Source organism: Watersipora subatra, chromosome 3, assembly GCF_963576615.1.
Source record: "Watersipora subatra chromosome 3, tzWatSuba1.1, whole genome shotgun sequence".
NCBI classification, from domain to species: Eukaryota; Metazoa; Bryozoa; class Gymnolaemata; order Cheilostomatida; family Watersiporidae; genus Watersipora; species Watersipora subatra.
The window spans coordinates 70,728,383-70,755,134 of record NC_088710.1 but is presented as its reverse complement, the minus strand read 5'-3'; the positions used below and the strand labels follow the sequence as shown (position 1 = coordinate 70,755,134).

Here is a 26,752-nt window from a genome sequence, read left to right as displayed (position 1 = left end):
TTGTACAGTGAAATCTCTACATACAAATTTAAAATAACTCACGACCTGCTTTGTATGTTAAAACCATTGTATGTTGGATCAACTATTTCTATAAGAATACCCTGCAATTCATTTAAGTCATTCCACATCTCACAAATCTATGATAAATTTTCAATAAATACTGCAGATATTTACAGCAACAAAATAAGTGCACTTTAGGAAGGAAATGTACAAAATGAAATGTAAATCCGTATATTGATAGACAATTAATCAGTATAAAACGATTTTTATTGTTATTTTCCCTTATAAATGGTGAATGCAAGTATAAACCTGGCAATGTGTAGGTTCGGAGGAAAGTGTAAATTTACTCAACTTGCATATGTTATTACTTTTATATTGTGAATTTTAAAGTTTTATTTTTACTTCCTATCTTCAGCCTTTTCACTTCTGCTTTAAAGTCTGTGGTATTTTAAAAAGACTTTGAACACTTTTTTTTTTTGGAAATTACTTCCAGAAAGAAGAATATATGTGTATATGTGTTTGAAGTTGGTATAGTATATTAGTGAAAAATTCTGATATTAAAGCTTTGTGAGTAGAGATTTGTAAAACTCTTAGCGAAAAAAAGTTAAAAAATGGAAAAGAATTTAACTTCAATAGCAAGTGTGTGGAGTTTTTATCCTATTTACCTTTTATCATTGAACCCTTTTTTACGAAAGTTGGTAACTCAAAGATTACAACTCTAATGAATAGGAATGAAAAGAACCAGCCACTCACCATTGGTAGGAACAGACCCACATTTAGAAAGCTCAGATTCATAGACTCTACAATAGATACAGCCAGATGTTTACATATTGACATGGAAACATCACATTACACGCAGGGAAGAATGTCAAGAACAACTCTGTATGGTTAATCGACTCACCCAGACCATTCCTGAAGTGCTAGCCTCTGTATCTTATCAAGGGCCTTTGACAAACTTAGCTGGTTGTCTCCACCTTCTAGGAAAACACTCTTGTCTACCACACCATAGCTACAGAAAGAGTTGGGACTAGCTGAGAACAGCAGATCTACAGGCTCTCCTGGTCGTGCGTCACTCTTGCTAAATCTCATCTGTGCCTGTAAAACAACAAGCGACTCCTGAGTCAATGAGAACATGATACACAATTTAATAATACTATAAGATAGCCATAATATTGTCTGATACTAAAATTATAAGCTGCGCACCTCATTCTCTGTGCATTCTTCAACTTTGAATGTCACACCATCGGCTACAACTTCACCATCAGGTCTGATGTAGTAAACAACTAGTTTACCGCTAGTAGACATGGCAGCAGTTACTGGCACAGTTATATAGAAAGTTCCTTTGTGTGTAGCCGTAACCTGAGTACCATGTGTAGTGGTTGGAGGAGCGACAGTGGTGGTTGTACTTGTATCTCTTTCAGGAGGCGCTAAAGAAGTATTGCAAGCTACTTAATCACTGCTGTTTATGGTTTTGTGGTGTCACATTAAAGCTTGGTGACTACAAAACATTTGTATGACAATTATAAACTCTTGGTGCTCAGCAATACAATCTTCATGGGTTATACATGCAAAATAAGAACTGCAGCAGCACTTACTTCCTGAGACAACAGAGTCAATAGTGACATCACAAGACCTCCACCAGTAATAGTAATATGAATCTCTTGGTGTGTGGTCCCAGTCATCTTGTTCATCTTGCTCAGTAACAGCTGTGTTTAGAGTCAGACTGATTGAACTTGATCCATAATCAACAATGTCCGTCAGTCCAACTACCTGTAGTACGAGTATATAGATTTACTAGTCACGGAATCCTAGGTTATGAATAGAAGTATACAAAAACCAACTATACAAGAACAATTACCTTGTATTGAAGTTGAGTCTCCAAGGCTATACTTGTAGTATATTGAATTTTGAAGGTGGCTGGAGAACCACAAGACAAAGTCTGGGTATTTGGTACGATCTGTAGGAAAGATCCTGATGGAGAGTACCAACCCTTAACATAGAGAACTGCATTTGGTAAGCGCCATCTCCAGAAGGTGGAGTTGAACCTTGTCGCTTCAGCCTAAAGGGCAGACAAGTAAATAAATACATAAAACACAGTGTTGATCATCAACAGACTATAAAAAGGTCAACAGAATAAATGAGTCAAAGCTGATAATGGAAAGGTATAGCTTGAAATATCTCACCCGAATGCTATAATATGAGAAATCCTGTGGTGCTGGAGGGATACTAAACTTGATTTCTCCATTAGCGTCAGCAATGTATCTCTTGATGTATCTGCCACGGCTGCAACAATTCTGCAACTCAATATCAACAGGCTCCCCTGGCGAAGGTCTCCCGTCTAATTTTGTTGCTGTCATCTACCAAAACAAATTTTTATGTAGAAAACATGCTTGGAGTTTCCTCATATATAAATGAATACGGTGAAGTTATATTTAGCAGCTGTAACATAGAATGGCTACTTACTTTTGCATTGTAGGAAAGTCCAGGTTTGAATCTATCGGGTCCCTCTAGCTTCAATTGGATATCATAGCGCTGGAAGTAGAGTGTCTGAGTTTCTGCATCCAGATAATCTCCTAAAATAGCACAAAAAACTTCACTGAAACAGATCAATATATTGAGGTGCTGGAGACATGCTTTCTACAAAACACTGATGTCTCTACAAAACACTGATGTCTCTACAATACACTATGTATCTACAATACACTGATGAAGATGGAAAAATGGTGAAGACTATAGTCTAGCTGCTGAGACAATGAGTTAGTGTACTCCAGAGCAGTCAGACTAAGTGAAGACAGCAACTGGTGCAATATTACAAGATAGTCAGTCAGAGAAAATGATGACAATGTGTAAAACCTTTCAGTGAGGATTTATTAAGTACGTGTATGAGGGTATTCTTTAATATAAAAAGTGATTAGAATATGACAGCAGCAATTTTATATGAAAGACCTGCTCTAATTCTAGTCATACCGGTGCCTTGCTCCTTCACTCTCGTCTCTATCACTAGTCTCACACTATATTGGTATGTGCTGTATCTATCATATCCTACATCTTGTCGGCTCACATTCACTGTGTAGCATCCATCTACCAACTGAAACACACAAAGTTAGCTGTTATGGTTTATAGTGTAGCGTTTGCTAAGCAAGAGAAAATACATAGAAAATGACTATCAAATTTCATGGTTACAGATACGCTTCATAAACCAAGAGCAGAACATGCAACATTTTAACTTAAAACACCTAATCTACAACTACGAGCAAGATTATAAATGCAGTACTGGTTAGCATCAGAGAACACTCTTGTTATGTTTAGCTCGCTGAGCGCTAGGTTTGTAATTTACAAACACTAGAATGATAGCATCAACAAAAGATAAAACAAAAAAACAGGATGTAAATATACCGGCTCTTCAACAAGAGTGCAGTAGCTGCCTTCATTCGTTCCGTCAGTATTTGGATTTGAGCCAGGTGCCCCATCTAGGCTAGCCTCACTTCGAGTGAAATAGTAATTTTGTTGTTCATACACACAGATACTAGACTCTATGACACCTAGCACAGGCTGTCCAAAAGTGTACCTATCAAATATTGAGATATAAGTGAACTGAAGTCACACAAAAAACTTTCATTTTCAAATCAATTAATAATAAGTGCGAACAACTTACAAATTCTAGAACTTACTTTGCACAAACTTTAGCTACCACCCTCTCTGTTTGAAATGTAACATATCTAGGAGGCTCAACTGTCACTTCATACTTGGGAAGAACTACAAGAAAATAAGGAAACAGGTTGGTTAAAGTCTGACTTCTCAACCTGATCATCATAGGAGAAGTGGGGGCTACAGCTAACTTTCTATAATAAATTAAATTTAACCTTCGAATGTTTCTTGATATTTGATCACGTGAGTTGGCAGCACTCAGAGAATGATGATACATCATTATACACTACCCTTACCATATTCCTTCACTTCAAATCTCTGCTGATTGTCTTTACCATTTCTTTTCATTTTTATGGTGTAGTAGCCCATATCAGGTTCTTCATGCAGCTGAAACTCGAGCTGTACCATACCTAACATAAGAAATGATTTATATTAGTGACTTATACATGTCTTTAGATTTAAGGAGGCTCTATAGAAGTACAATTACATATAAAGGAGCTCCTTATGACCTATGGGTATGCATCACTCAGTAGATAAGTAAGCAGTATATTAATGACTTATACATGTCATTAAATTTAAGGAGACTCTATAGAAGTACGGTTACGTATAAAGAAGCTCTTTTTTGACCTATGGGCATGCCTCACTCAGTAGATAAGTAAGCAGTATATTAGTGACTTATACATCTTTTTAGACTTAAGGAGACTCTATAGAAGTACAATCTACTGTACATATGAAGGAGCTCCTTTTGACCTATGGGTATGCATCATCAGTAGATAGGTAAGCGGTACTGACAAAAGTACACTCAATGTTTAGTTACCATCAATAAAAGGCTTGTCATCAATAGGCCAACTATTTTATGTAAAATAGTCTAAATGGTAAAAAGATTTAGCCAAGCTTACCATTGCTGACAGTCAAGTTATTCCACTGCTCCACTCTCACTTTGCTCGGAGTCTCAATGGTAATGAGATCTATCTGGTAACAACAAGAAAATTTCTATATTACATGTTTTTACCATTTTATTATTATATACAACACATTCCATACAGATACTTGTTGAGGGTACGTAACTTAAGCAGCTTGATACCAAAGATTAGTTTTATATATTCCCTTAGATTTGGTTGATTTCTAACAAAACCTAGCAAGGATAAATCCCTAGCTGAATGGAGCTCAGGAGAATATCTTTAAAAATTTTGTACCATGAAGACCTCCGACTAGTGACCTAAAGACCAGACAGCAATACCTACATACAAACATCACAGGCTAGATCCTAGAGTTAATCTGAAACCATTTAATATTGCTTACCATATCATTGGAGGGTCTCAACCTGCTATCTAGTGTCAGAATTCTGACTCGTACTACAAAACACACACAGAAGTTCTTAGATCAACCCAAAAGTTTTGGCTGGTTGCAGCTATGAGATGCCAAAACAGTTCTTTGCTGATGCGTAACAACGAGAAGTAAACACACAGTTGACCAACAAGCTAAACGTGAGAAATCAATGTTTATACAGCAGATTTCTATTGAGATACAACCTACAGCTGACTAACTAATTAGGAGTTACGCTCTCCATATAGTCAACTCCACATCCATATCGTTACGCTTATATGCTTATCAATATCAGCCAATCACATTATTATATTAATTAGCTGCTTACTTAACGCTCTCTTCCTGTTATGTTGCAAAAGAAAATAGTTCTAGAAATAAATACACGTTATGGTAATCTCAATATTAAATCACTAATTCTTATCATCTCTACTCAGAATGAGTACACAAACCAGAAAAATCACTCACTCAACAGGTTATGGGCCCAGAAGTCGCCTGCACTTTGATGGAGAGATGGAATCATATGCTATATGGGAAACACGCTTTACTAACTATAAATACACTACCGACAAAGGCATGTACATAGCCATACTACCTCTTGCTGAAGGAGAAGAGGATGACACAGACTTTGCAGACAAAAACAGGGGAGCATACGCAGAGCTTGTCTAAGTTATTGATGAACGTTCATTACAACTGACCATGAATGATGCCAAAGATTATAGACAAAAAGCTTTGCTATTACTCAGACAACACTATGCTAGTACTGAGAAACCTAGAATTATGACTTTATATGAAGAGCTAACTACAATACATATGACAGAGACTGAGGATGTAACCGATTAGGCTACTTAATTAGAGCTGAAAAAGCTGCTACTGGTTTGCGTTCAGCTGGTGAAACAATATCTGACGATTTTATAATCGCTATGCTTTTGAAAGGTTTGCCAACAGCTTTCAACTCGTTTGTCGTTGTGCATACACAAACCGACCAGAAAAAGTTCTTAACCAAGTTTAAAGCTGCACTCCGTAACCATGTAAACACCGAAGCTGCCCGTAATACTACAACACAATCAACCGCCATGGCAGCTAGTACTAAACCTAGACAATATCACTATACGCCTAAGACAAAAACGCCTACGCACAATAACAAACATATATGTCTGGCATGTGCAAAACCAGGTCACAGGGCACGCGAGTGCAGATCAAAGGCTAAACTAGCTTGTGAATACTGTAAAAGGCCTGGTCACGTTGAACTCGTATGTTTCCAAAAGAAAAAGAAAACCGACCGCTATCAACACACATCAGCCAGGGAATTGACATCAACATTTAGCTTTACCATCAACTGTAACCCTACAACACATGCAGATAATATAACTAACACCAGCAAACATACAGACAATTTCTACAATAGCTTGCTGGTCGACTGTGGAGCTATGTGTCATATCGTAAACGACGCCACAGGCTTTACTACATATGACGACACATTCGACTCGAATAAACATTACATACAGCTCACCGATGGCCGTCGCAGTAATGAACTCGCCATAAAGAGAGGAAATGCAGAGTTTGTAATGTATGACTCAGAAAACAATCCGACTAAAATTACACTTACAAATGCATTGCTAGCACCGACATTTCCTACAAGTCTGTTCTCCGTCCGTGCCGCCACCGAAGCAAGAGCGCAAGTTACATTTGCTAAAGATACAGCTTATCTCACCTCCAGATGCACTAACTTCAACATTGTCAAACAAGGTTAGCTGTATTTCCTGCAAACTGACGACAATAGTAACAAACATGATTTGATATACAACACCCGTACAATCAAAGAGTGGCATACGACATTAGGGCATACAAACTACAAAAATATACAGCAGCTACAGCATGTAACCCGTGGAATGAAGATAGCACCGTCGCCTAAGAAACACATGAACTCTTGTCAAACATGCAAAGAAAGCAAACTAACGAAGCAACCTAAGTCAAATGATGACCCACCAATACATGCCGCAAAACCGTTACAACGTGTACATACCGACATATGTGCACCTATCGACCCGGTATCGAAGGAAGGGTACAGATACATTATAAACTTTATAGTCGAGTTTTTTAGTATGCTGTTTGTATATGCAATACGCTCAAAAGATGAAGCCAGCACAGCACTAAAGACGTTTCTAGCCGACGTTGCACCGATTGGAACCGTACTCGAATTACGCAGTGACAACGGTAGTGAGTATCTCAGCAGTGACTTTCAATCTACATGTATTCTTATGGAGAGAGGTATTAAACAAACGACTACGACACTGTACTCACCGTACCAAAATGGAAAATCTGAACGTTCCTGGCATACTATTTTAGAAATGTCACGCTGCCTGATCACGGGAACTACATTACCGAAAACGTACTGGTCATACGCCGTACGCCATGCTGTATATATAAGAAACCGATCGTATCAAAGGAGAACTAAATCAACTGCTTATGAACTACTTACAAACATCAAGCCTGATATGACCAAACTGTATGACTTTGGTTCATCATGCACATTCTACACAGAAGGACCCAAGCAAAAACTACAGCCTAGGGGACAGGAAAGTATCTACCTAGGAATTAATCTAAAAATTCAAGGTCACTATATCCTTGATACACAAACCAATAGAATTCTAACATCGAGAAATGTACACGTGTACAGACGACTCTCCGACAACAACACAGCCGACACACAGCCCCTGACTGATGACTATGGTACCAACGACTCGCTACCACTACAACGAAAAGGCAGTAAGCAAACAGTAGTAAACGACACTGAAACTACAACTCCAAACAGTACAGAAAACACCGAAACGCCTCGTCGATCTAGCCGTGAAAGAAAGCCACCTACATATCTAACAGATTACCAGCTGACTACAACAGTAGATTATGCATATGCTGCTGTACCGTTTATACCTAAAGCCTACGATGAAGCAGTAAGCTCAGAAGATTCTTCAAAATGGAAAGCAGCTATGGACAAAGAGATGACAACTCTGACAAATAATGACAAGTGGGACATAAAACTGCTACCGAAAGATCGTACTGAAACAAAAGGCAAATGGGTGTATACACTCAAACAAGGTACAGTAACCGATGAAGTACAATACAAAGCTAGATACGTCGCCAAAGGCTACTCGCAACAAGCAGAGATCGATTATGACAATACATACTCGCCTACTACACGCATGACGTCAATCCGTATACGGCTACAAAAGGCTGTTAATGACAGGCTACAGCTACATCAAATAGATGTCAAAGGAGCTTACCTCAATGCTCACATCGATAAAGACATTTACATTGAGCAACCAACCGGGTACTAACAGACTGACAACAGTAGACATCTAACATGCCATCTTAAAAAGTCGCTATACGGACTAAAACAGAGTGGAAGAAATTGGCATACTACACTGACAGACTTCCTAAAATTTCAAGACTACACACCGAGTAAAACCGATTCGTGCGTATACATTAAACATACCACCGACGACAGCTCTCTAATCTTATTTTGGGTAGACAACATAATAATCGCCGCCAAAAACATAGAAACTATAAACTTTATCAAAAAAAATTTGCACAGCAAATTCCAAATGGATGACTGAGGAGAACTAAAGTGATTTCTTGGTATCGACTTCAAACGTACTGAAGATGGCAACTACAACATGAGTCAAGAAAAATATGCTGAAGCTATTCTGAAACGCTTCAACTTGACAGATGCTAAAACAGCAAGTACACCCGCTGAACAGAGCATACAACTACAAAAGGCAACTGATCAAGAATATCAAGCCTTCCTATGGAGTAAGTTTTCGTATCGTCAAGCCGTTGGTAGTCTAATCTACTTGAGTGCCACACGACCAGATATATCTTGGACTATATCCAAGTTAACACAATACCTAGATAAGCCGAGTATGAAGCACGTTGCAGCAGTCAAGCACCTGTTCCGGTACATTAAGGGAACAAAATCGTATACACTAGTCTACAAACCTACTGACAACAATCTGAAAGCATATACAGATTCAAATTGGGCTGGGAGCATAGAGGATAGAAGATCAACGACTGGCTACATCAGTATACTAGGTAGTGCGCCAGTAAGTTGGAAAACACGCAAACAGCCAACAGCAGCTCTATCAAGCTGCGAAGCTGAAGATAGGGCTCTAGCTGAGTGTACGAAGGAGATACTTTACCTACGAAGCCTCTGTGCATCGCTACGAATAACAATCCCTACGCTGACAATCATATATTGTGACAATCAGGGCACGATTGCTATAGCTGACAACAATGCAGAGCATCATAATCGTACTAAACACATAGATATCCGCTACCACTTCGTAAAGGAGCAAAATGACATTACGTACAAATACGTAGGAACTCATAACAACCCTGCAGATGTGCTCACTAAACCTCTCAGCAAGCTGCAACACCATTCTGCAATTAGTCTGCTCCAGATTGAGAGGGCGTATTGAGATACAATCTACAGCTGACTAACTAATTAGGAGTTACGCTCTCCGTATAGTCAACTCCATATCCATATCGTTACGCTTATATGCTTATCTACATTAGCCAATCACATTATTATATTAATTAGCTGCTTCCTGCTCTTCTGTTCTGCTTCCGCTCTTTTCCTGTTATGTTGCAAAAGAACATAGTTCTAGAAATAAATACACGTTATGCTAATCTCAATATTAAATCACTGATTCTTATCATCTCTACTCAGAATGAGTACACAAACCAGAAAAATCACTCACTCAACAATTTCTAAGAGACTCACCACTACCATGGTTATTTCTACTGTACTTACCTAGTTGTCCTGGCTTATAGATGGGTTTATCAGTCTGAATGAAGGTAATATCTGTGTTATACCATCTACTGAGAATGGCAATTTTCATGGAGTCACTGAAATAATAACCAGCTGGGTTTCCTGTTGCTGGTCGACCGCTAACTTCAAGAATAACGTATTCTGGTCGTGAATTTGATTCAAACACTGGCAGCGTCAGCGATAAGCAGTTAGTCTTATCTAGAAAAGATAAGGCAACAAAATAGTCAATTTTTTCATCACTTTGGTTTAATTGTAAATTACTACATGTATACAAAAAAGAGAATAAATGAACCTCCTGGTTGTATTGTAGTGGTAGCCGTGTCAACTGTCAAATTTCGAGTTCCCTCCGCAAGGGGGCGCCGTGACCTGTCTATCCACACAGTCCGTAAAGAAATCTGAATTTGTGTCGCAACTGCGACATTGTAAAGATCAATGCATACAGTTTCTGGCCGGTTTTGTATGAATCGGTTTGGTGCAGAGACCAAGTAACCAGGCTCACTGCAAACCAAACATATCATGCAGTTAAAGCAATGGTACAAATGATAACCTTTAACAGGCATAAGTTACGATCAGACTGGGTACTATGTTAATAGTGATGAAAATATAAGATAATTGGTAGGCTTACTTGGTAGCCATCACCAGTAGAGTCCAAAAGGCTAAAACAGCACAAACGAAGTACAATTGCATGTCTTCTCTAATTTTCTACTTTACTAATATGTATGATACAAATACACTGCAGTATTTATATATCATAGAGCACAGCGAACCTGTCAACCGTAACCTATCCAGCGCGAATAAAAGAACAGATTACAAGGACTTATGGTGGCGTATAAGCCCTTATTACCAGCGCTGAGATGCGAACAGTATTAACTCCTTCTCAAGAGTGTTCTGTAAACTGTTGAACTTCTTTGAAATTGAACAATTGAGAACCAAACATTAATCCATTTAACAGAACACAAATTACTTCCAAATAATAGTGTGATTTAATTTATAGTAAATAGAGAAGTATCTCTGAATAGCTGGGAATGGTGATACATGTATTTTGTCTGTCAGCCTCTTTTCTGTATGCTCTAGCTGTTCGATTGCAAACCCTTTCCGCATTTACCGAAAATTGTTAGATTTTATGAGTGTAGTAGAAACTCTGTAGAAGAAATATTCTATTTGAGGAGCTATAGAATGATGCAATGCCTGCACATGCTGTCTTCAAAATATATACCAACTTGTTTTTAAGACTCCCCTGTATTAAGTAATTATATATTAAGTTAAGTTGCAACTACAGAGTTATAACTATGACAAGTTATAACTATGACAAGTTATAACTAGGTCAAGTCATAACTAGGTCAAGTTATTACCATAACAGTTATAATTATGACCAGTTATAACTAGTTCAAGTTATAAAAATGGCAGTTATATATGGCAAGTTATGACTATGGTAAATTATAATTATGGCAGATTATAACTAGGTATGCATGTCATAGCTATGGCCAGTTATAACTAGGGTATGTTGTAAAACTCTCCTAAACATGGAGGTCTCTCATGAACATTGCTTTTACCAATTTATAGATCTCGTAGATATTTGCTAAGCGATTAAAAATTCTCCCTGTTTCCTTTAGCCATAGTTGTATCATTTTTTGTATGACTTGAACTCTTCTCTTAGATCTCTACTGCAGCTTATCGAACCGTGAATTGACTTGAGTGAAACCAGTGACTTGAGTGTGAGCTAAAAATTTGGTGTATTTGGCTGCATAAACAAACATTAATAACAAAACTGGCTGCATGAAAAAACATGTACTCAATAATTGAGTGTTGAATCAATCATATCCTCATAGAATTACAACTTAACAGCCGTAACCATGACAATAATCTAGGTAAAACAAGGAAATTCTGGTTGCGAAATGTTCTGCATTCTGCACAAAAACATTAGTGATAAATAGCAGCTACCCTCTTTTATATATCTCAAATTTCACATGAAGAAAATTGTTTTGTTGGCTAAATTATTACTTATTAAATCTAACAACTTCCTCTCATTGATGTTTAATCAATAATACAAAGGAACAGGTAGCAGCACAAACAAGGCATCAGTCTATTACATTATTTAGCAACAAAAATGTGTCTTCAAAACAAGAGAGTTAACCAGACATAGTTCCATATCATGTACAGAGACTAGTCATATCTACATGTGTAACAGTCTGGAGAAGTCATAACTGAAAGTGAGACTATAAAAAGAAGGATCTGTCATGTGATTAGAAATGTCTCTAACATCTTGTTAACGAGTGTGAATCTGTGGAGATGCTACTTTCTCTTCTAAAAAGTACATATCTTTGACTTGCTTGAGAAACTGTTTCACGCTGTCAAAATTTGTAATGACTGCTGAGAGACAGTTGTTCAGTAGTAGCCAAATATAAGAAGGTCCAGTGCTGGCAACCTGTCGGTAGACTAAGTCAGAAAGATTTCCTAACGGCTGTGGCGACTAACGGTTTATTTAAAGTGATGGCTTATCCGAAATTTTAAATGTGTGATAGTGTGTTTGATTGCTGCCTAATAGGCATTTTATTGTTATTTCATGTAAGCATGTATTTACAAAATTTGAGTTTTTTGAGAAAAAATTGAGCTTTGGGTTAGATTTACAGTGTAACTAAAATTGGGAGATTTTGCATACGCCATATTTATATTGTTTAAACAAGTTTGGTAGAATCAGTGCTGAAAATTAAGTAGAAATAAATTTTGCATAATTTCAAGTATTGCAAAGGGATAGAATATTGCAACATGGTATATTATATACAGGGTCACATAATAAAATTCTTAGAATTGAATTCCTGCAAAATCTTGCTGAGTAGTAAAGCACTCTTAACTGGTATTATAATAAAATTTATTTTTTCTACACAAACCAGCAGCAATGTTGTATTCCGGTAGCATTAAAGCTTGCAATTGGTTAAGTTGATAGCTGTCTACATAGCCAATGTTACAAGCTAGCTAGTGACCCGCCCTACTACTCATGCACAGCAAGTCAAATGATAAAAAATCATTGTAGAAAGAAATCAACATGGATTACAATTATATTATCTACATGTAACCATTTTTACAGTATGCATAGACTTTACCGATGTTGCATCCCCTTAAAAATGAGTTAGGTTGTGGAATCTAGGATAAGATGGTTCACACTAACAATTGTATTTCAGCTGGTTGTAGACTTTACCTATGAATTGAAACATTATTATATGAATAAGCTTGCTGTACAATGAAAATAAATGAAAGCAAATACAAATTGCATTATTGAAGCTGTGCAGTGATTGGCTGCCATAATTGATTCTGTCACTCCAACCTGTTACCAGGTAATAGCAAACTAGCAATAAGCAGTAATTAGGAATGTTAGTTGTAAACTAGCAGTAAGTTAGTAGTAAACTAGTAGTAAGTTAGTAGTAAACTAGCAGTGAGTTAGTAGTAAACTAGTGGTAAGTTAGTAGTAAACTAGTAGTAAGTTAGTAGTAAACTAGTAGTAAGTTAGTAGTAAAGTAGTAGTAAGTTAATAGTAAACTAGTAGTAAGTTAGTAGTAAACTAGTAGTAAGTTATTAGTAAACTAGTAGTAAGTTAGTAGTAAACTAGTACTAAGTTAGTAGTAAACTAGTAGTAAGTTAGTAATAAACTAGCAGTAAGTTAATAGTAAGTTAATAGTAAGTTAGTAGTAAGTTAGTAGTAAACTATTTTCAACCGTCTCCTGTTGACTTCAGGTTGTACTTCAGGAAGTGTTGGTTTCAGTACCCTGGTTGGTTTTAGCAGAGTACAAAGAGTGGGTTTCTGCTGTCACCTGTTGGCTCCTGCAAGTTGTATCAAAAGGAGCATTGGGTCAAGCCGTCCATTGGTTTCAACAGACAATAATATAGCAAAATAGTGTGTGACAATCCAATACTTAGCTGATATTGTTTGTATCAGAGTTATCAAAATAAGCACTAATGTTTACTTTTTAATTATTATTTTGCATATCTAGTTGCAGCTGCACACTAATCACTGGTCACAGCATGCACATGTGAATTGCTGTTTTATTTCAATCAATGCAATAAACAAAAGAGGTCCCATACGCTGTTTACAAGCTATAATACTAAGACCACAACATGGAGCTGCGAGTAGGTTGAAAGTAATATGCAAATCTCACGCATCTGTTACTGTGAGCAAGGTAAAACAACAAGCCATTCCATAAAACCTCCAGCAAGTTTGAACCTCTCTATCATTCCAGTGAAATGGCATAATGGCGTAGGAGATTCAAAATTGGATTATTGGCTGGTATGAGAGAAAAAGGGTTAGCTCGTGAGTTAAAACTAAAATTATGTGACTTTAACTTCAAATGAAATCAAAAGAAACCTCGCATCAAAAAAATCATTATGCAAAACCAACAAACAGAGATAGAGGGGCATTTTGCAGCTGCATCTACATATATCCGCTGTATAGCTGTATATCCGCTATAAATCATCAATCTCCAGCAACACAGAACCACAGAATACTTTATTTGAGGACATACTGGTTCGTACTTTATCACCAAATGCAAATACGAGGGTTTCAGTCATTTTGCAAAGACTTCTATATTTGAGACTAAACCTAATCAGGTTCGAAACATAAATGAATTGACAGTAACTAGACATTAGGATGTTGATAGCGAAGAACCTTTTAAGGTTCACGTAATTAATTGCCCACATGATATTTTTGGTACAGTGTAAAAGAAACTGGTCGACTGCTAACTCGGCCGGACACTCAACGGCCCGGCCTGCCACAGCCCTATCCAGTCGGCAAAAAGACATCTTGACCCTGGCGAACAGAGAGAGGAATGCCCTTTCAAGGATGGACATCGGTCAGCACCGGAGAGACCGTCAAGTTTTGATGAAAAGTTAGGTGAAGCCTAAAATTTAAGTGAGAGAAGCCAAGCCCACGAGATAAGGGCATAGGAAACTTCAAATCTCAACAGTTGTTTTGCTACCACAATACAGTCATTCCTGACACACGAGCTTAATGTGTTCTGGGACTGAGCTCTTTTGTCAATTTTGCATGTATATCAAAGCAATATTTCCTATATAATATAACTAAAGACAACTTAATTTGTTCCCATAATTTCTTTTTCCGACAATATATAATAATATATTATTACTATAATATGTTATTAATAACTATATAAGCTTATATACTAATAATGAGATAATATATTTGGATAAGTATATTGTACAACGCAGATACGGTCATACTTTGATGTATGAGTACTATAATACACAAGAAAATCGAGATTCGAGCAAAATCTCGAGCAAGTTTCTGCATGGTGATACAAGACGACTTTATTAAATGAGGGTACGAGCCGGTTCTCGGTGGCCACTAAATGGCCAAGTTTGCGAGAGGCTATTTTCGAGAACGGTATCATTTGGTAAAAATAGTTTTCAAAAGGTCAGCTAAAGGTTTTAGTAAAAGTGAAGCAAACAATGTCAAGTTGGGAAAAGATATAAAAAAATTAAAACATAGGAAAAATTAGATTTGAGTATAATAGTAAAATATTAAAACATGCTTCAAATGTGTGTGTTTAGTAAACTAAAGTCATTTAAGATAAATTCAATGTTTATGTAACATAGCGTCACAAAATCTAGTGTACCGAGCATGTTGCTATCAAGTCTCTCTCTCTCTCGAAGTCTCTAAGGTAAGAACTCCATACAGTATTGTACATAGTAATGCTACATTTTATAGCAGTTTATAACCACTAAATAGGTATGCGTTACTTTGTGAGTGCAACAATTAAAAACACGCTTTTCCATCTTAATATCCTGTTTTTAGGTAGTTGCTGCTTGTTACCAGTTGCTTATAACAAGCAGCTGGTTCTAAGTGGAGAGGTAAAAGGTTACAGTGGATCCTTTACAGTGAATAATTTCTTATCCAACTCGAGTTAATTAGCTGGCGTAAAAGTCAATGAACATTCTTTGACAGTTGATACTGGAGTGGAGGTGAGCATCATGCCAAAGGCTGAGTTTTTACGTTTATGGCTAAGCAAGATAATAGGCTCTTGGGCTAAGTTAATAGGATATGCCAACCACAGCATACTTGTTGTGTTGTCGGTAGGAGAACTTTCGGGTTAGTCTATATAGCATTGTTATTGGTACTGGTACACCATTCTATGTAGTTGATAGGGAATGTGACATTACACTGTTTTGACTGTCAGAAATCAAAGCATGATCAGATAGGTGCAGTAGAAAGCACTAAAACTATGGTAATAGTCGATTCAATTTCAAATGATTTCCAAAGTTTTTGTAAGTTTCCATTACCAATAAGACTCGAACTGTGGAACACAACAGTTCCTAAGGCTGCACCACCTTGTAGAACGGATACTATGCTCTTTCAAGGCTAAGCTCAAATGGGAGTAGGCAAGGTCAGAAACCTTAGATATCATATGCAGAGATACTGATCCATCAACAAGTCCAACAAATTGTAAAGGAAACGCTTTAGACCTTGTTCTCACTAACAGCAATGCACAGATTGACGGTCTAAGTGTAATCGGTCCCGTATGTAAGTGTGATCCCGGTCTTATCAATCATTGTATAGTGGAGTAGAATGTTTACAAAAGTATTACCGGTATATATAGGTATTCGGTTTACGAAGAAAGTGTTATCTTTAAGTGTTTTTATAACTTACATTGTAAGGCTGATACCATGGCTGTAAATGAATAATTAAATAGTACCTTCTTCATGTAGTTACAGCAATGATTAATAGAGCAAACCTCAATGTAGTGTGGAACATTTTTCGGAGTGACCTAAAGTTGACAATTAAAAAGCTTGTAACTAAGATTGATATTAAAGCATCGACAAATAATAAATCAATGTGGTTTCACGAGAAGCAAGGAAGGCATCTAAACTGCAAATATAGCTCTACAGAAAATCAAAGAGCTCATGCATATGGAAAGACCTGGATAGGTGTAAAATCTTGCGATGTATAAAAAACTCCTTAGATAAATGAAACGTAATCGCAATACTAAGACTATTTTTGAACCATTAAGTAAAGGAAATGGCCCGCCTCCTTATTCTTTCTATTGGAGGAAAAGTAGCAATCTCAACGGTAACAGCTCCAACTCTCCAGCTTTATAGACAAGTCATGCTCTGAAACAACAAACATTTTTAACACATTGTTTGTAAAGTGCTTTTTCAAAGTCAAGTACTTTTCATTGTCCTCAGCGTGAGAGCTCCCATAGTCGATTCCATGTCTGTAGAGACTGTTGTGGCTGAATTAGGGATGAACCTGAAAGCTGGTAAAGCTCCAGGTTCAGATGAATTTACAAATAAATGACCTTAATATAAGAATTAGTAACACCCTTTCAATTTTAAAGATATGGTTGTGTCAAAAAGGTCGATTTAATAAAATTAAGACCAATAAAAGGCTGAAACATCAGCTACAATTTGATGTCATTTTTGTCTTTGTAGACTAACCCTGTCCAAAGAATTACATATATGCGTTTGAATGAGGCCATCTTTTAAAAAGCTCAGATTCCAGCGGACGCTTCAATCGTGACATAACGAGTGATACATCTGAAAAAAGTCCACGAGCGATAAATATAAGATCGCTTTATTAACAAATCATCAGCACAAAGTTTTTATATAGGTCCTAATCATAGATATATATACCTAGATTGGCCAATAGGGAAAAAGCCTGTCAGACCAAAATAGCGCGACGCAACATCACTGTATTGTACCTCACGCTTGACTGCACTGCTGTTTACAATGAATCTAATGGGAAGAAGGTAACAAAATTACATTTATTTTCACATAAAAACCTTCTTGTATACATAATCCAGTAAACTAAAGCAATTCTGTGATAATATCTGATAACCACCATAGATTAAAACTATAAAAGCTATGAATTGTTGCACACAAATCATGAGCCATCATGGCTTTATTTGCCACCCTCTCTTATCCCCATTCTCTCTTTTCCCCTTCTCCAAAGAATAAGTTAGAAGGGGAATAGAGAGAAGGGGAATGGAGAGGGGAGGGGAAATAGCCCACCCACTCAAAGAGCCAGACCTTGGCTAGGTAAATAGACTAATATGCTGAACTAAACATGACTAAATATGATGAGTATGCAAGTATGTCTGAAGTCAAAAATGAGACAGAATGATGATTTTACAGCTGGCTAGGTCACCAAAGCTGAAGTGTAATGATTGTATCACTAGCATCGTGGATGTTACCAACGTTGATGTAAACCAAGTAACGAATTCCCTAATTACAGTTAAGAATCAGGGTGGTTTGACTTTGTCTTTGCCTGTGGTGATTGAGGTTTGCAACCACAGCGAGAAAGCGACAAGAGTGTTGCTTAGTAGCGCTGGATTGATGAAAAACTTTGCCAGGCAAGCACTAATTGCCACCACTAAGAAGCCAGTCACGAAAGGACAATACCAAGTTATTTGTACAATATGCATAAGCAAGTTAAAGGTTGACTTGCAACAAAATTCACATTACAGTTATTTGGTATCATAAGATTCACCGTGCCTTACTCTGTTGTGTTGTAGGTGTGAAATATATGAGAAGGTGATTACAAGCTCTTAAAAGCTAAAAACTTATACAGTCATACTTCAACTTACGAGCTTAATGCGTTCCGAGACTGAGCTCATATGTTAATATACTCGCATGTTGGTGCAACTTATTTATATATCGAACAATTAAATATATATTGCTTGGTTTCCATACTCTAAAAATGCAAATAAAACACTCAAAACAAGATATTGTAACGGAAAGAAGATGTTGGTTATTGTCATAATTTACCACATGCTTTCAAAAAGCAACAATCAAAAAATAATACAAGAAAATGTGATTATTTAAAATGTAAAATTAAATACATACAATTGCAGCTAATGCTAGCATTTGCGAGAGAGGGAGATATAAGTTATCCCTCATTACAACAGTTGTCTTTGATAAATTTGAATTTTATCAATGTCTTAAAAGAAAAACTCTAATGTTGGTATGGTATTGGCCTTCAATCTAGCTTTTTTCCCAATACCAGGTGATACTTGGTAGCTTTCACTAGTGAAGTGGTCTGAACAAAGTACAGAAGATTTACTTGGGGTCCACTGTTCTCGTCTCACTGCTTTAATCCAGGCATCCTTGCGATCAGCAGCAGTAGCAAAACTTAACAAGTAATAAAAGATACATACAATTAGTGGTGTTTTTTGCTCATTGGATTATTGACTTTTTGCCTTTGAGAAGTGTAGCATTAACCTTGTCAAATAATGGAAACTTTTAAGCCTGATTATAGCCAAAGATAACCATGCTCCAAGCCATGCTCATGTAGTATGTTCATGAATTCTCCCAACGATTAGCAGGGTGAATGTTTGTTATATTGTCTTACCTGTGGAAGCTTTTCTCTGGGCATTTTCTTGGATAATTGGAACATCCAAAAGCAACGCAGCAATTCTTACTAGTCCTCTCAGATGACTGTGAGTTTGATGAATAATGGTGAGATCGCTGCCAAAATAGCAATGAATATGAATTCCATTCTGACTTAGTGATTTATAGCAAGATGGTATCCAAATTAATGACTCAAGCATCACAAAGTAGCAGTATTACACAAGCAGCTCCTTGGGCAAAGTTAAGGAAACCTTCCAAGAGAGAGTCAATCAGTTAATGAATCAAACAAGTTGAAGTTGATAGTAACTTGACAAACAATGATGTCTGCTGATTTGATTGTCTTCAATAATTTTTTCAAAGTGTCAAATATGGGGAAAATATGTCCACTATTGGTATGAAAACTGTTCTAGTTTTTACTATAAAGCCTTACAGCTGATATTTAGGAGTTCCAAGCCTATCTTTGATATTAAAAGTAGTAAAAAACTCACCTTAGTAGCAGCTGACACACCCTTTTCAGCTTCAGCCATTGTAAACTAATGATGAATCTTGCGGTCAGTCAAGCGTAAGGTACAATATGATTACGTTGCGTCATGGCATTTAAGTCTGACAAGGCCACCAATGGGGCTAGCTATTATTGGCCAATCTAGGTATATATATCTATGGTCCTAATAAATGTTATCACTCGTAAAACGCATTGTCTGTGATCTCAAATTTAGGGATTTTACTCTATTATTAGATCGCATCGACATTTACTAAATTAATTACATTGTTACTTTAATGAATTACTCGATCGACACGTTTTATTGACGAACAACAGAATTGTAAAAATGCTTCCAGTTTTTGCGAAGGTGACTCTGAGTTTTCTGAGCGTCAAGTGGTCAACGTTTGTGGCAGACGGCTTATAGTTAGAGCTGACAGGCGTCAGCAGCGTTATGCTACAGAGGAAAATAGGAGAATTGTGGTAAATTTATCTTTTACATTGAGTCTCCTATAGATATTATACTGTTGTGTTTACATTCAGATTATATTTTCCTGTTTGAGGTTATAGTGTAATTTCCTGTGTGCATGTGCGAGATACGGATGCACAGTGAGTTTTTGACGGCTTCTTTTTAATCCAAAACATCTAGCAATACAATGGCTTAAATTGATGAATATACTATATAAAAGTAATAATTTTAGTACTCATTAATACATGTACATGTGCTGATTAATAGAATTATAACTTTTTGCTATCACCAATCACCATTTTATAATTTTTTATTGTTTCACCTAGCTATATTTGCTTCAAATTTTCTGTGGCAGTTTTAGCTAGTAAATTAGATTTATAATTAGACTTTAGAGGTTCACTTCTCACTTGTAGAAAGTGAGGAAAATCGATTGATTAATGCACATCTTTAATTTCCAGAATCAAAGCTTCGAATCGTTGGCTTGGCGTACTTATGCTTTTATTGAACATTTATTCATTTTTAAAATTACACTCGAAATCTATCTAACTCCCAATTGGAAAGCTTTCAGTATGAGCTGAAACTATGTGAGTGGCCACGACTTGAATGGCTATTTTTAATAAAAGCTTTATGCCGAGATGAAAATTTCTCTGCTTGTAAAAATTATATAATAAAATAATAATGTTGAAGATGATGCAAAATGTGATTTGCAGAACATATTGAATACATTATAGCCCTGTTATCATCTGTGCTAAAATCTTCCTGATAGATGGATTTATGAAATGTAATCAGAGCTGTATTGACAGGTACTTTTGCATAGCTTGAATCAATTCCAACGGACCAAATATTAAGTTCAAAAGATTTTATGATCTACCCTACTAAGTGAAACCAAGTGTGTCCACAAACTGCCAACCAGGCGCAAGAATGGCTTTAGTAATCCTTCGGCAGAATCAGTTTTTTCACTATTTTGGTCAACTCATGAAACCGTTTGTTTTGTACTTGAATTAACTAATCGAATGGGCCAGTAAAATTTTCTACAAACTGATACTAATAATGACTAAATAACGTAGACTATTCATGACTTTTTGGGATGCAGTTAGTTTCGCCATATATTCGAACACATTACTTCAAAGACGGTGGCGTGCCTATTTTATTTAGTAGCTAGTTTCCGGTGTGCGTGTAGCAACTGAGAACTTAGCTGATACAAAGGCCGTGATGAAATAAGCTAACTCGATAACCTAATTACCGTAGACCGGGAGAATTGGTAGTTGGTACTCAAATGTTTACACAGCATTTAGAGGAAGTTAATATGACAAGTTTATAATTTCCCTTATTTGAGGTGTTTGAAACATTCATAATAGTGTATCTGTAGCTGGATTTAAAATTTTATTCTAGCCAACATGAGCAAATACAAAATAAGATATATGCCAATAGAGCCGCGTAAGAATGGACTTTTATCGCATTAGCCGATGTGAATACGAAAGATAGAGACAGGTTGTATCACGCGTTACATCATTTTGGGCAAGCTGGGCGTGTTTTTTTGGCCTGAACATTTTTACCGCGATCAAATTTTTTCAATTTTAATCTTCAAATATCTGGACAATGAGATTTCCTAACACAACAAACAACATATCAACTGATAGCCAGAAAAAAACACTTTTTTAAAAATTAACTCGAATTTGCCGCAACCACATCTTTAACACAAACATATCAATATTATTTAGATTAAGGCATTTTACCAGATATTTGGAAGATGGCAAATGTAGTTCCAATTTTTGAGAAGAGAGAGATCGAGAGAACTCAGAAAACTACAGGCTGGTTTCTCAGACATATATTTCATGTAAAACCTGCAGCATATAGTCCTTAGTAATAATAGTCCTTTGCTTGATAGTATTTTATGCCCAAAGCAGCACGGGTTCAGAAAAGCTCTCTCCTGTACTACATAGCTCGTTACTACCCAGAACAATATTACGACAACAGCTAATGATGAGATACCTGTTCATGCAGCGGTTTTGGATTTTTCAAAAGTATTTGACAAGGTTGCCCATGATTTACTTATTGACAACTTGCTAAATCCAGGCAATGACATAAATATTATCAGATGAATAATAAAATTTTCAAGTGACAAAAGCGAAGGAGTAGTCATCCAAGGTGCTGCATCAACATCACTATCAGTGACATCTGATGTTCTACAAGGCTCTGTATTGGTGCCATCATTATTTTCGGGTTCTATCAATGACATAGATAGCTTTCTGATTCATTCTTCCATCAGTCTTTTGCAGATGATCCCCTACTGTATTGTCTACTCAATGGGCCAATGAACCTGATTTGTTTAAGCAAGATTATTTATCTCTTGAGCAGTGGGCAGACAAATGGAAAGTGAAGTTTAATGGTGGAAAGTGTCAAACTGTTTTGTTGGATTTAAAAGAAGAGACAAAGAAACAGTAAGGTACATTTTCCACAGTGTTCTACTGCAGATAGTCAAGTCATTCAAATATCTAAGGGTGACTTTAGTTGGGACACTCAATTAGATGATATAGTATCAAAAGGGTACCGGAGACTAGGTAGGTATGATCAAAAGGATTTTATACAAGGCTTCAAGAGATGTTTAAAAAATTGGCTTATTTGACTCTTTGCCGACCAATTGTACAGTAGAGCCCATCCCACATCTTAGTATCACTAAATGAGTGGTTTAGATGGCACCACTGATACCACTTATTAGCAGGTATTATTAGTACCACTCGTGATGTGGTTTTATTAGCATCACTCATACAGAGATATTTATCATTATGGCTTATTATAAAGTATTTAGAATGCTGCAACATAATTATAGCATTGTTTAAAGCCGCTCAAGCAGTGGTATTAGTTTAGTACCACTTGTGATGTGATTTTAGCTAATACCAATTTTAAACAATTTTTTTTAAACAATGCTATAATTATGTTGCAGCATTCTAAATACTTTATAATAAATCATCAAGATAAATATCTCTGTATGAGTGATGCTAATAAAACCACATCACGAGTGGTACTAATAATACCTGCTAATAAGTGGTATTAGTGGTGCCATCTAAACCGCTCATTTAGTGATACTAAGATGCGGGATACACTGGTACAGTAAGCTTAAAAGCTGTGAGATCCACACGCCATTAAGCAGGGATATCAAATAGAAAACATTCAAAGGCATGTAATATGCTTTTTGGCCAATCTCAAAGGTGGGGAGTCTTACCGAAGCCAGAATAGAGCTAGATCTGGAGCTGCTTAAGGATAGAAGGCGGTCAGCCAAAATATCACTGCCAATAAAATCCTTTCAAGTTTTGTCCACCAGTCGTTCATCCTTGCTTTTGATGTTCACAGCAACACACATTCTTATACCACTAGATCTGTGACAAGCAAACATCTTCCAGCTGTTTGACCTCCAAAATATTCTATTGCCAAATTTTCTTCTCTAGAACATTTAGAGATCTGAGAAAAAATTGACAACTTTTTAGGGTGTCTTTTAACTTTCTACAGTTTGTCGCCTATTAGGGCGTCAGAACTATTTTATTATCACTTGTAGTATTGTACAACTATATCCTATTTTGTACTTTACTATTATATTTTACTCACAAATAGCCTTTCTTTTTCCAGAGATCGGCGTTTAAGGGCTCTCTCCAGACCTAGACCTTGTTCATGGAACGTGCTTCACACCCTGAACAACTACGTAGTACACTTCACATATATAAACTATCTGAATCGAATTCTCTCTTATGATAACATATAATTTCAAAGTTGAAACATAAACCTAAAATATTAGAAATGTTCAAATATATTAAATGTTCACTCATCAGAGTTCCAGATTTAAAATAACGTTCTGCCATATAACCGTTATATATACAATCATCCAAATCCATGCAGTTGCCTGGCTCTACAGGTCCACAAGCTTGAGGCGTGATCTCCGAATGCGGATTGGGCCTTCATAGCTTGAATTCCTACAAAACAAACAGGCGTGCAGCGAAAAATATAAAACAGTCCACTCGCTCATTATTGAAACATAATTATTAATAAGTAATAATATCAATATCTTATCAATGTAAACTAAAGATAAAAAATATAGTAGGCTGCTTGAATAGATGTAGTTCTACTTGGTCGATGAAAACCAAATATTTCTCATGTAATTCCATGACTTGTTAAAATGTTTTTGGACCTCGAAAAACCCTTCAGCACTATGTGTGAAAAGGTTGGACCATGTTCAAATATGCTCTATAATAATCATGCCACAGGCTTTGAGCAGCTTCAAATAAATGTCAAAAAAGTTAGCTAATTTTGCATAGCTAAGTTGAGCTTCATTAGATTTGGTAAACTGCAATTGGTATTTGTCTTACACCATTAAGTAGGCCTACTTGAAGTAGCGCCTGTCGCAGCTTTGTACGCACGTCTAGTGTAGTATTATCGCTTGTTACATGTTGGATGTCATTGGATATTTGTAGAGACTAATTAAGTAACAAACAAGAGCATTGAGTAGTGTGCCGGAAGAGGGAGTGAAGTGTATTTGTTCCGAATACAATTAGCAACATACGAGTAAACAAATAGCATGTGAACCAAAGTAATATTGTAAAGGTTTGTGCGACCTTCACTTTCCTCCACTAGTACAAGTCTCGTGCATGAATACAATACATATATTTCTGCTTAGTTCATCAAGGTGTACAAGAAAGAATCAAGTAACAGGCAATGAACAGGCCCAGAACAGCTCTGCTCTTCTACACAAATGTTCGAGCTTATATAGCTAGTAAGCTCCGCCTCCGTTCTACTTGGCTGGACCCTGCATGCCTCTGGCTTGGCTTGGCTGAACTCCGACCTCATTAACACGCCTGACTGAACACAGCTTGGCTCGGCTTAACTCAGCCCTATGCTCAGCTCCCAGTGGACCACATTCCACAACACTCTCCTCCATTGGTGACCATGGTCCCCAATCTAGACCTTGGGAGAGAGCCTACAGTAGCCACGTGGCAGACCTCCTCCTCTCCTGTCAGGGTTCTGTTCAGGTCCTCCACATCCGTGTCTGAGGCAGCTGCCCCGGGGCAGCTCGAGCCGGCCTCGGCAGTCGCCTTCCCGCACTCCCGATCTCCCTGGTTTGCTGCCAAACCGACTGGCTTCGGTGCACTTAGGGCTTCCTCAGCTTCTTTCAAGCTCCTGGTGACCGAAACCGATAGTTCTGGCAAGGACGCGTCACATGCGTCATCCAAGTTCTCCAACAAACTGAGGGCGTCCGGGGTGAGCGAGTGCTCAGCAGAAAGGCTCTGGTAGCGGCCGTGAAAACTACCTGATTGTTCTCTTGTCCCACCTCCGGGTCATTTGCCGGTGACTCCATCGAGTAGCACACCCCGTTCTCGTACCGGTCCGGCCTTCTAGTAGTCCGGGCCGGCCTTGGGTTGTGGCGGACAAGTTCCGATGAAGTCTCTGGTGTCGAAGCCGTTCCGGTGTCCTCTGGGTTTGATTTCGGTTCTCTCAGAACTTCTTGCAGTGGGACCGGATTGGCTTCTACCGAACTTCCCAGAGGCTTCCTGGCTTCCCAGTTGGTGGGCGGCATTATTGGTACAGGGTCCACTCTGGCTTCTTCCCGCCTTTTCTCCGGTCTGCTGTGTCGAGCTCCTTTCATGTTGAGACCCCTCCTTAGCTCCAGAGTGGCTGGGGCCTGTCCCAACCTCTCTGGGCAAGCATGATAGGGTTTTAGCCTTCCTTCGCTCTGGATGGAAAACTGGCCCTGCCGTTCCACCAGATATGTGTGGTTCCCCCAAGCCTTCAGGACCTAGTATGGTCCCATGAACTTCGCCTGCAGCTTGGGATTTTCTCTCCGTCTCCGGCGTTTATTCGTGAGCCATACCCAGTCGCCTGGGGCATACAGCGGTGGCTTTTCCCTGTCTTCTTGCCGCACCTCCATCTGGCTTTGCCGTAGTGCCTCGTGCACTGTCTGCAGTCTCCGCTGCACCTCCAGAGCGTGCTCGTGGGCAGGAAAGAACTCGGTCGGTGGAGGGTAGCTTTCCAGCTGGTCTGGCAACCTCAGCTCCCGTCCCAACATTAGCATGTCGGCCGTTTCTCCAGTCGCGGAGTAGGGGGTGCCTCTGTATGCCCTCATCAGCTGGGGAAGCAGTAGGTCCCACTCGTCCTGTTTTCGAGCCAGGAGCAGTGCCCTCAAGGAGTCTCCGAGTCTCCGGTTATTCCGCTCCACGATTCCATTTGCTTGTGGATGATACGGAGTCGTGTGGGTCTTTCCCACGTTTCAGAGTTGGCACACTTCGGCCATCAGTTGGCTCTCGAACTGCGTCCCCTGGTCTGAGTGGATCTGCTCAGGCAATCCTAGGTAGCAGAAGACCTGCTCATCCAGTGCGTTGGCAACCACCGGGGCCGTGGCGTCAGGTAGTGCCAAGGCGTCCTGCCACCGGGTGAAGTGGTCGGTGAGAACCAGCACCCCCTGTTCCCCCTTGGTGTGTCAGGAAATGGCCCCACCAGATCCATGGCCACCTTCTGCCAGGGTCGTCCTGCGTAGAACCTCCTTTTTTCTCTGGCCGCCTTTGTCCCTCCATGCTTTGCGGCCTGGCACACCTCGCAACTCTTGATGAGCCAGCTGACTGTGGACGTCAGTCTGGTCCAGTACCACGTCAGTTGGAGGCGACCT

At 38.1% G+C, this 26,752-nt stretch overlaps 3 protein-coding genes across 3 annotated transcripts in view; all 3 read right to left on the bottom strand.

The window, feature by feature from the left end:
- LOC137391929 (ovostatin-like) overlaps window positions 1–26,752 on the bottom strand; it is a 103,836-nt gene that overhangs the window by 8,527 nt on the left and 68,557 nt on the right. The gene's annotated exons all lie outside the window — the stretch shown is intronic.
- LOC137391927 (alpha-2-macroglobulin-like protein 1) overlaps window positions 1–26,752 on the bottom strand; it is a 133,383-nt gene that overhangs the window by 79,433 nt on the left and 27,198 nt on the right. The gene's annotated exons all lie outside the window — the stretch shown is intronic.
- On the bottom strand, window positions 719–26,212 carry LOC137392256 (murinoglobulin-2-like). Its single transcript, XM_068078921.1, has 19 exons — window positions 25,961–26,212; window positions 25,421–25,840; window positions 25,057–25,376; window positions 24,009–24,068; window positions 10,095–10,300; window positions 9,785–10,000; window positions 4,951–5,003; window positions 4,548–4,620; window positions 3,945–4,058; window positions 3,672–3,756; window positions 3,397–3,568; window positions 2,968–3,088; window positions 2,464–2,573; window positions 2,184–2,357; window positions 1,859–2,059; window positions 1,596–1,770; window positions 1,204–1,427; window positions 902–1,095; window positions 719–800 (listed from the first exon to the last, which is right to left on the bottom strand). Exons 1-19 carry the CDS (start codon window positions 26,210–26,212, stop codon window positions 719–721), a joined length of 3,252 nt encoding a protein of 1,083 aa, XP_067935022.1.

Excerpts from the sequence above, each read along its gene's own strand:
- LOC137392256 (XM_068078921.1), bottom strand. The coding sequence starts at position 26,212 with ATGAGGGCATACAGAGGCACCCCCTACTCCGCGACTGGAGAAACGGCC. Across the intron at positions 4,621-4,950 it reads TGAGACCCTCCAATGATATG|ATAGATCTCATTACCATTGA; the intron begins GTAAGCAATATT and ends TGTTGTTACCAG. Across the intron at positions 3,569-3,671 it reads GTAGCTAAAGTTTGTGCAAA|GTACACTTTTGGACAGCCTG; the intron begins GTAAGTTCTAGA and ends AATATTTGATAG.